Source organism: Haematobia irritans, chromosome 3 (genome assembly GCF_050003625.1).
Source record: "Haematobia irritans isolate KBUSLIRL chromosome 3, ASM5000362v1, whole genome shotgun sequence".
Lineage (NCBI taxonomy): Eukaryota > Metazoa > Arthropoda > Insecta > Diptera > Muscidae > Haematobia > Haematobia irritans.
This window is the reverse complement of record NC_134399.1, coordinates 171655774-171666871: the sequence shown is the minus strand read 5'-3', so window position 1 is coordinate 171666871 and position 11098 is coordinate 171655774. Positions and strand designations below refer to the sequence as shown.

The following is an 11098-nucleotide window of genomic DNA, read 5'->3' as shown; positions in this document are numbered from 1 at the left end:
TTTTGTCAAAATTTTATTACTATAGCAAAAAACTATTATTTCTATAACAAAGTTTGTCAAAATTGTTTTTCTATAGAAAATTTTGTCAAAATTGTATTTTTATAGCAAATTTTGCAAAATATTATTTCTATAACTAATTTAGTCAAAATTTTATTTCTATAGCAAATGTTGTACAATCTGCCATATTAAGTTAATATATATTTTAATTTTTTTATTACAACAATTTTGCAAAATATAATTTCTATAACAAATTTTGTCAAAATTTTATTTATATAGTATATTTTGTACAATCTACAATACTCGTATTAAGTTATTATATATTTTATTTTTTTTTTTTTAATTACAACTCATCCTTTTGTATATTCCACACCCTTGGCGTGTTGAACCTCTTTCGTACGGCTCTCAATAACGGGTAACTCATGCCACATTTCGCTTCATAATCATCATTGTCCACTGTCCAAATTGTAACACCCACCAAGCCTACATCATAAACTAAATCCAATTTTGCCTGAAGACTCACAGTAGACTCATAACTTAACCAAGTGGATGATTTCATTAGGACACTAGCACCTACATCTTTAAAGAAATGGAGATTTTTCTCATTGGCTTGATCCACCATTGAACAAAGTTTATTATAGGGCAATGTGTGTAATTTTTCTAAAGCGCGCACTATGGTAGTTGAAGGTTCTTCGGGATCCATTGAAGGCTTCTCCATACTATCCACACGAAAAGATCGACCAATGAAAGCAATTCCTAAACTTAATTTTCCATGGGGTGTTCCTATACGGATGGAAAAAAGGAAGATGGTATTTTAGACAATAAAAAGAAAATAATAGATAGATAAACATGTATATAAACACAATCATTGTGAATGTCGTTAGGCGAACACTAGTTTATGTGTACTTCTTAGGCGTAGTCCAAAATTGGCGACGGAAATAAGAGATGTGTCGAGCGTGCCGCCCATTAAGATCTTTTTTAATTCCTTGAAGGTAAATGACATGGGGTATTTTTGTTGCTTTGCCATGTGGCAATTATTTATTTTTTTAATTTTTTTTAATTATCAATTGAATGTGGAATATCAATTGAATGTGGAATACATAGAATATTACACAATTTATCATCAAAATTGTTCCAATTAAAAAGTTCATTGATGCTTAAAACATATTTAATTAAAAAACCAATCGATATAGATAAATTTTCAGTCAATTTAAAACTAAATTCGATTTATAAAATATTTACGTTTATTAAAAACATATTAATTGGTTTGATTACCATTTAATTAAATAAAATATATATCCTATTAAAAATTAAAAAATATTACTAAAATGTTTTCTAATTAAAAATTTACTTGAAGTTGAAAAATATAATCAATATAACTTCAAATTATCAAATCATTTAAATTATCATTTCTTATTTATTTTTTTTTAATTTTATTTTTTTATCCTGCACAACAAAACATACGACTTATATTTAGTGAACAGACATTTTGGTTAAAAGGTATTTCCTCTTATTAATTTAGTGAAAAGTTACGTTAGGTTCAAATTTAATACGTTATGTTTTTGTTTTTAATGTTTACTTTTAATTTTTTTTAAATAAGTCAATTGAATTAAAAAAAAACCATATACAGTTAAAAATTTAATTAATTGTTTCAATACATTTTTTTATTTTAAAAAAAATCCAATTATTGTATTTATATTAAAAAAATATTTTATTAAAAATATTATTTCTAGTTTTAGAAATAATAATTAATAATATAATAATAACAATTAATGTATAAAAATATATTTTTTTTATTTTATTTAATATTTAAACCCTCCACCATAGGATGGGGGTATATTAACTTTGTCATTCCGTTTGTAACACATCGAAATATTGCTCTAAGACCCCATAAAGTATATATATTCTGGGTCGTGGTGAAATTCTGAGTCGATCTGAGCATGTCCGTCCGTCCGTCCGTCCGTCTGTTGAAATCACGCTAACTTCCGAACGAAACAAGCTATCGACTTGAAACTTGGCACAAGTAGTTGTTATTGATGTAGGTCGGATGGTATTGCAAATGGGCCATATCTGTCCACTTTTACGTATAGCCCCCATATAAACGGACCCCCAAATTTGGCTTGCGATTGCTCTAAGAGAAGCAAATATCATCCGATCCGGCTGAAATTTGGTACATGGTGTAAGTATATGGTATCCAACAACCATGCAAAAATTGGTCCACATCGGTCCATAATTATATATAGCCCCCATATAAACCGATCCCCCGATTTGGCTTGCGGAGCCTCTAAGAGAAGCAAATTTCATCCGATCCGGCTGAAATTTGGTACATGGTGTTGGTATATGTTCTCTAATGGCCATGCAAAAATTGGTCCACATCGGCCCATAATTATATATAACCCCCATATAAACCGATCCCCAGATTTGACCTCCGGAGCCTCTTAGAGGAGCAAAAGTCATCCGATCCAATTAAAATTTGGTACATGGTGTTAGTATATTGTCTCTAACAACCATGCCAAAATTGGTCCATATCGGTCCATAATTATATATAGCCCCCATATAAGCCGATCCCCAGATTTGACCTCCGGAGCCTCTTAGATGAGCAAAATTCATCCGATCCGTTTGAAATTTTGTACGTGGTGTTAGTATATGGTCTCTAACAACCATGCAAGAATTGGTCCATATCGGTCCATAATTATATATAGCCCCCATATAAATCGATCCCCAGATTTGTCCTCCGGAGCCTCTTGGAGGTGCAAAATTCATCCGATCCGATTGAAATTTGGAACATGGTGTTAGAATGTGGTCTCTAAGAAACACGCAAGAATTGGTCCATATCGGTCCATAATTATATATAGCCCCCATATAAACCGTTCCCCAGATTTGATCTCCGGAGCTTCTTGGAGGTGTAAAATTCATCCGATCCGGTTGAAACTTGCAACGTGGTGTTAGTATAAGGCCGCTAATAACCATGCCAAAATTGGTCCGTATCGGTCTAGAGTTATATATAGCCGATCCCCAATCACACAAAAATTAGGTTAGGTTAGGTTAGGTTATGTGGCAGCCCGATGTATCAGGCTCACTTAGACTATTCAGTCCATTGTGATACCACAGTGGTGAACTTCTCTCTTATCACTGAGTGCTGCCCGAATCCATGTAAAGCTCAATGACAAGGGACCTCCTTTTTATAGCCGAGTCCGAACGGCGTTCCACATTCCAGTGAAACCACTTTGAAACCCTCAGAAATGTCACCAGCATTACTGAGGTGGGATAATCCACCGATGAAAAACTTTTTGGTGTTCGGTCGTAGCAGGAATCGAACCCACGACCTTGTGTATGCAAGGCGGGCATGCTAACCATTGCCCACGGTGGCTCCTAATCACACAAAAATTGGTCGATATCGGTTCATAATCATGGTTGCCACTCGAGCCAAAAATAATACACAAAAATTTTATTTTTTTAGAAAACATTGTCAAAATGTTTTTTCTATAGAAAATTTTGTCAAAATTTTATTTGTATAGAAAATTTTTTCCAAATTATATTTCTATAGAAAATTTTGTCAAATTTTTATTTCTATAGAAAATTTTGTCAAAATTTTATTTCTATAGAAAATTTTTTTCCAAATTTTATTTCTATAGAAAATGTTGTCAAAATTTTATTTCTATAGAAACTTTAAACTTAATTATATACGTATTTAATCGGTCTTTTTATTTAGTTTAATATATACCACGTATGTACTATGTGGTATATATTACGGTGTTAGGAAGTTTTAAGATACCTTGCCATCGGCAAGTGTTACCGCAACCCAAGTAATTCGATTGTGGATGACAGTCTGCAATAGAAGTTTCTACGCAATCCATGGTGGAGGGTGCATAAGCTTCGGCCTGGCCGAACTTACGGCCGTATATACTTGTTTTATTTTATTTAATAACCCTAATTATTGAACGCCTTTAGTTAAAACTCAATTGACTTTACTATTTAAAAATCTTATTAAACAAATTAACTCCTATTCGGTGTTTCATTACAAAGTTAATTTTATTAACCCAGAAACAACCATCACTAAAAATTTTCAATTAAAAAATTTAATTGACTCAGTTTTTGATTTAATATCTCTAGTCAAAAATCTTATTTGTAGCAATATCCAAATGATAAAATCTCATTCAAACGTTGTAATTATAAAAAGAAATTAAGACTAATAAAGATGTATTGAAAATTGAATTGAATTGAAAAACATTTTAATAACATTTAATTAAATAAAAAAATATATCTAATTATATAAATATAACTAATTGATGAAATTATTTATTTTATTAAATAAAAAAGAAAACTAATTACTGTTTTATAGTTATTTTTATAATTATTTTTCAATAAAAAAATTAATAATATTGAATTAAATAAAAATAGACAATTAAAAATATAATTAATTTATGAAATTAATTTTTTTTATTAAATAAAAAAGAAACGCAATTATTGTTTTTATAGCGTACGGCTTTATAATTAGTTTTTATTAAAAAATTAATTTTATTAATACAGAAAAAATATCACCAATTCAATTTAATTCCAAAAAATTTAATTCAATTAAAAAGTTTAAAAATTAAAAGTTAAAAAAAAATCAAAAATTTCATTGAATAAATTAATGTTTTTATCAAAACAAAAATAAGTAACACAAATTAATTGTGTCAATTTATAATTAATTACCCTGCAAAAAATTTGGAAGTGGTTCTAGAGGCAAAACTTTAAAAGCACCTCCAAAAATGCCCTCCCAAAGAAGTTCTTTATTTTACCAAGGCAGGTAGTTCTTTTAATTCAATTTTTTATAGCTTGCTTTTTTTCATATTTTTAATGGGTAATTTTAACTTTTTCTGTTTCAAATAGTTTAAAAACAGAGTAAGAATTAATAAAATGGTACAATTTTTTTTTAATTTTGTCCAAAAAAATGCTAAATCCATTCTAGATAAATTGCGAATTTTTGGAAATATCTTATGTCAAACGTTTCAGACATGCATTAGAATGATTTAAAAATCATAAAAAATTATTAAAATATCACAAAATTTTTTAATGCACATCCAAAACACTGAATTTGTATCACACCTTAAGAAGTGATGCAAATTCAGTGCAACGGCTGTTGCCATTGTGGACATTCGACCTATGACAAGCCCAATTTAATTTCATCGCTTCTGTGCCAATTTTGCACCACTACCGACGTTTTTCTTGGTGGGTAGATCAATTACTTTCGTGAATCAATCAACAACTAATTGGAAATTAAATTCAAATTCAATTCAATATTTGATTGTATCAAGGGCAAAATTAATTGAATTGACAATTTATAGAATTAAATAAAAAATTAATTAAAATAAGCCACAGAAATACAAAAAATTAAATTAAACAAAATAATTTTTTTGTGGACATTGACACCAATACCTCTTGCAAGAGAAAATTACGGATTTTTGGGATATTATTTATTTTTTTTCTCGCCGCGACAAACTGTTCCACCTAAAGTTTCTCGACATGTTTATGTTTACCCACTATTATGAACACAATAACGTACCATTATCTAACCAATAAGCAATAGAGTCCACAACATTATTTTCCCCTTTCTCAGCAACCAAAGGAGCATGGAATATACCCATATCCTCTTTGGTATAATTATAAGCCATAAGATGGATGTAATCGACATTTTCGGCAATATTGGGCACATCATACCACATGCGAGCATGTTCAACATCCCCGGTAACCGAAACGCCCAATGTCCAATTTCCTTTAGATAATCTATATATGTACATAATAAATAATATTTAAAGAATAAAAAATTAAAATATTAATATTAATAAATTGATAATAAATTACAAATTATATCAATAAATAAGTACACGCAAAAATAAGCTACCAAAAATTTGGACAAAATTTTACCAAAAACTATCAAACAAACAAAATTTAATTTGAAAAATTTTATTTCTATAGAAAATTTTGTTAAAATGTTATTTCTATAGAAAATTTTGTCAACACCTTATTTCTATAGAAAATTTTGTGAAAATTTTATTTCTATAAGAAAATTTGTCATCATTTTATTTTTATAAGAAATTTCATTTTTATAGAAAATTTTGTCAAAATGTTATTTCTATAGAAAATTTTGTCTACACTTTATTTCTATAGAAAATTTTGTCTATACTTTATTTCTATAGAAAATTTTGTCTACACTTTATTTCTATAGAAAATTTTATCAAAAATTTATGTGTATAAATTATTTGGTCTAAATATTATTTCTATAGAAAATTTTGTCAAAATTTTATTTCTATAGAAAGTTTCGTCAAAATTTTATTTCTAAAGAAAATTTTGTCAAAATTTTATTTTTATAGAAAATTTTGTCAAAATTTGTTTTGAATTTATTTCGGCATAAGCCGGCTATCAATGTAAAACCTTTTTTCGGAGGGTTCAAGTGTGGTTGATAGTTTTGCTGCAAGTAGAGGGTGCTGATGAGGAATGTGGTAATTCAGAAACGTGCGTCCATCCAACCATCTTGCAGTCTATAGGGCTTTGCCCAAATAAATTTGACAAGCATACTTTTCCTCTGTTGGTTAAGCTACACTTGTAGTTTAGTCAATGTATGGTTTTAAGCTGCAATAAAAAACAACAACAACAATGCTTAAAGAACAAAACCAACAATAACAAAACAAAAAGAATGGAAAATTTGATTTCTATAGAAAATTTTGTCAAAATTTTGTTTCTATAGAAAATTTTGTCAAAATTTTATTTCTATAGAAAATTTTGTCCATACTTTATTTCTATAGAAAGTTTTGTCAAAATTTTATTTCTAAAGAAAATTTTGTTAAAATTTTATTTTTAGAAAAAATTTTGTCAAAATTTCATTTCTATAGAAAATTTTGTGAAAATTTTATTTCTATTGACATTTTTTTCAAAATTTTATTTTTTTGAAATTTTTTTCAAAATTTTAGTTTTAAAGAAAATTTTGTTAAAATTTTATTTTCATAGAAAATTTTGTCAACATTTTATTTTCATAGAAAATTTTGTCAAAATTTTATTTCTATAGAAAATTTTGTCAAAATTTTATTTCTATAGAAAATTTTGTCAAAATTTTATTTCTATAAAAAATTTTGTCAAAATTTTATTTCTATAGAACATTTTGTCAAAATTTTATTTCTATAGAACATTTTGTCAAAATTTTATTTTTATAGGATATTTCGTCAAAATTTTATTTCTATAGAAAATTTTGTCCAAATTTTATTTCTATAGAAAATTTTGTCAAAATTTTATTTCTATAGAACATTTTGTCAAAATTTTATTTCTATAGAACATTTAGTCAAAATTTTATTTTTATAGAAAATTTCGTCAAAATTTTATTTCTATAGAAAATTTTGTCAAAATTTTATTTCTATAGAAAATTTTGTCCAAATTTTATTTCTATAGAACATTTTGTCAAAATTTTATTTCTATAGAAAGTATTGTTAACACTTTATTTCAATAGAAAATTTTGTGAAAAAATTTTTTTCTATAGAAAATTTTGTCAAAATTTTATTTCTAAAGAAAATTTTGTTAAAATTTTATTTTTATAGAAAATTTTGTCAACATGTTATTTCAATACAAAATTTTGTCCAAATTTTATTTCTATAGAAAATGTTGTCAAAATTTTAATTCTATAGAAAATTTTGTCAAAATTTTATTTCAATAAAAAGTTTTATTAAAATTTTATTTTTATAGAAAATTTTGTCGAAATTTTATTCTACAGAAAATTCTGTCAACATTTTATTTCTATAGAAAATTTTGCCAAAATTTTATTTCGATAGAAAATTTTCAATAGATTATTTTGTCAAAATTTTATTTCGTTTTGTTTGTTATTGTTGGTTTCTCTTCAATCATTATTGTTGTTTATGATCTCAGCTTAATACCCTGCATTGACTAAACTACTGTGGTAATTCCGAAACAGCTGTAGCAGTCTATAGGGCTTTGCCCAAATAAATTTGACAAGCATACTGTTCCTCTGTTTGTTAAGCTACACCTGTAGTTTAGTCAATGCATGGTTTTAAGCTGAGATCAAAAACAACAATAAAATGTTATTTCTCTAGAAAATGTTGTCAATTTTTATACCCTTCACAACTACTGTTGTACAGGGTATAATAAGTTTGTGCATATGTATGTAACGCCAAGAAGGAGTATACGGATCGGCTTAGAATTAAATTCTGAGTCGATTTAGCGATGTCTGTCTGTCTGCCTGTCCGTCTGTCTGTCTGTTGATGTATTTTTGTGTGCAAAGTACAGCTCACAGTTAGTCCGATCGTCCTAAAATTTAGTATAGGATCCTATTTCGGCTCAAAGACGATCCCTATTGATTTTGGAAAAAATCGGTTCAGATTTAGATATAGCTCACATATATATCTTTCGCCCGATTTGGACTTATATGGTCTTAAAAGCCAGAGTTTTGCCCTGACTTACTTCAAATTTTGCACAAGCGGTACTTTTACCGATACTATTGTATGTGCCAAATATGGTCAAAATCGATTCAGATTTAGATATTGCTCCCATATATATCTTTCGTCCGCTTTGAACTTATATGGCCTCAAAATCCACGGTTTTGCCGCGATTTGCTTCAAATTTCGCACAAGGAGTACGTTTAGTAGTATCGGTAATGGTGCCAAATTTTGTTGAAATCGGTTCAGATGTAGGAATGGCTCCCATATATATCTTCCGTCCGATTTGCACTCATATGACCAGGGGGGCCAAAGTTATATTCCCATTTACGTGAAATTCCGCATAGATAGCAGAATTATTATTCTAACTATACATGTCAAATTTAGTCAAAATCGGTTCAGATTATATATAGCTCCCGTATATACGTACACCAGAGTTGGGGAAATATGGTAGACTGTTACACATTTTAGACCCATTTTCAATGGAAGTTTCCTTCAATTAACTGGATAGCGTTAGCCGATTTAAATTTTAATTCTAGAGATTTTGTCAGTGTTGCCAGGTAATTTTTGATTCTTCCCCCCAAATCTTAAGAAAAAACCCCTAAATGGGACTAGACTTTTTTCAAAAACCCCCAAAAATTTTAAGTATGTAAATAATACAAAAAGAGGCCCAAAATTTCGATAAAAAATCCTGTAGTGATACACTTAAAAAATTAAATTTAACACAAATATATAAACCGAAAGAATATTTTTTCTAAGGAACAAAATTTTAGACAAAATAAGTTTTTTTTTATGCTAAAAATTTTCTTTTGAAGTAAATAAAAATCATTATATAAAACCATTACACCACTTGTTACAAATTCCGGTTCGATTCCTGCTTCGACCGAACACCAAAAAGTTTTTCAGCGGTGGATTACCCCACCTCAGCAATGCTGATAACATTTCTGAGGGTTTCAAAGCTTCTCTAGGTGGTTGCACTGCAATGTGGAACGCCGTTCGGACTCGGCTATAAAAAGGATGTCCCTTTACATTGAGCTTAACATGGAATCGGGCAGTGAAACGAGAGAAGTTCACCAGTGTGGTATCACAATGGACCCCTAAATTTGGGTGGAAAACCTCCAACCTGGCAACACTGGATTTTGTAGAAGTAAAAAATTGTCTCCTTTATATAGCTTCCAGCAAATGTGAAGTAGTTGAGATGGTAACACAAATTTTGGCCTACATAGGGGTGAAGGGTATAATATAGTCGGCCCCGCCCGACTATATATATATATATATATATATATATATATATATATATATATATATATATATATATATATATATATATATATATATATATATATATATATATATATATATATATATATATATATATATATATATATATATATATATATATATATATATATATATATATATATATATATATATATATATATATATATATATATATATATATATATATATATATATATATATATATATATATATATACATTATTATACATAGCCCCCATATAAACCGATACCCAGATTTGACCTCCGGAGCTCTTGGAGGAGCAAAATTCTTCAGATTCGGTTGAAATTTGGTACTTGGTGTTAATATATGATATTTAGTAACCATGCAAAAATTGGTACATATCGGTCCATAATTATATATAGCCCCCATATAAACCGATAACCAGATTTGACCTTCAGAGCCTCTGGGAGGAGCGAAATACTTCCCAAATTAACAATGAAATACTTACTCCTCATTCAGTTCCCTTAATAGAATTACAAAATTCTCACGATCATCGCGATCAACTAAATCACCATATGGATTAATCGATGAGCCAGGATATAGCCAATGCAAATCGATGCCATTTAAATCAGTATAGCATCGAAACAAATCCATTAAAATATTCACGAATTTTTTACGCCATTCTAATTTACGGGCAATTTGAGAAAAGTGAGTTGAATCTACACCACGGCCACCAATTGCAGCTACGATTTTAAGATTGGGATTTCGATGTCGCAAGGCCAAAGTGTCATCCAACCAATCTATAAAATTATTTTTTTAGAAGTCAAGTAATGAAATAATCTAAAAGCCGTACCCAAATTGGCCATAGAGCTGAGTCTAGGACCTTTTGTCTCATCCACAGTGACTTCAATAAAGGCGTAACTCACATGAGTACATAATTCCGGATGTATTCTTTCAGGCCAAAAGGGCTTTTCCGAACGTTCCGCCGTCCAGGTGCCATAATAACAATTAATCATATTTTCTACTATGTCACCATTCTCCAAGGTGATGAGACCTTGGGGAAATATAAAAACTAATAGCAAAGTGAAATATAATATTTGCATTTTGTTTTTTTATTTGTAATGAATGTTTTCTAGAACACAACAAGTCAATGTCTAATCTTTCAATCTCATCCAGATATATATTTTATAGTGGATCTACTCACACACCAATGCATATTGCAAATTTTAATGGATTTTCTAACGGAAAACACTCTAAACAAAGTCATCCAATAGAAAAGTATTAAGTTAAAGTTATTTCAAAAAGAACCCCGATGGGAAATGAAACTAGAATGGCCAATTCCAAATTAAGCCAAAATGTAGTTACTCACCCGACTACTTAACGTGCACTTGTCATTGAAGGAAACCAATTAACTCCTTTATGCATTACCAGTAAACGAC

The 11098-nt window shown here is 28.8% G+C and overlaps 1 protein-coding gene across 1 annotated transcript; it reads right to left on the bottom strand.

Moving 5' to 3' along the window:
• Positions 1 to 238: 238 nt before the first annotated feature.
• On the bottom strand, positions 239 to 10800 carry LOC142231571 (chitinase-3-like protein 1). Its single transcript, XM_075302209.1, has 4 exons — positions 10513 to 10800; positions 10168 to 10459; positions 5543 to 5763; positions 239 to 780 (listed from the first exon to the last, which is right to left on the bottom strand). The coding sequence occupies exons 1-4, from the start codon at positions 10760 to 10762 to the stop codon at positions 341 to 343; spliced, it is 1203 nt and encodes a 400-aa protein (XP_075158324.1). The 5' UTR covers positions 10763 to 10800; the 3' UTR covers positions 239 to 340.
• Positions 10801 to 11098: the final 298 nt, after the last annotated feature.

Excerpts from the sequence above, each read along its gene's own strand:
- LOC142231571 (XM_075302209.1), bottom strand. The coding sequence starts at position 10,762 with ATGCAAATATTATATTTCACTTTGCTATTAGTTTTTATATTTCCCCAA. Across the intron at positions 10,460-10,512 it reads CAGCTCTATGGCCAATTTGG|ATTGGTTGGATGACACTTTG; the intron begins GTACGGCTTTTA and ends ATAATTTTATAG. Across the intron at positions 5,764-10,167 it reads TTAAGGGAACTGAATGAGGA|ATTATCTAAAGGAAATTGGA; the intron begins GTAAGTATTTCA and ends GTACATATATAG.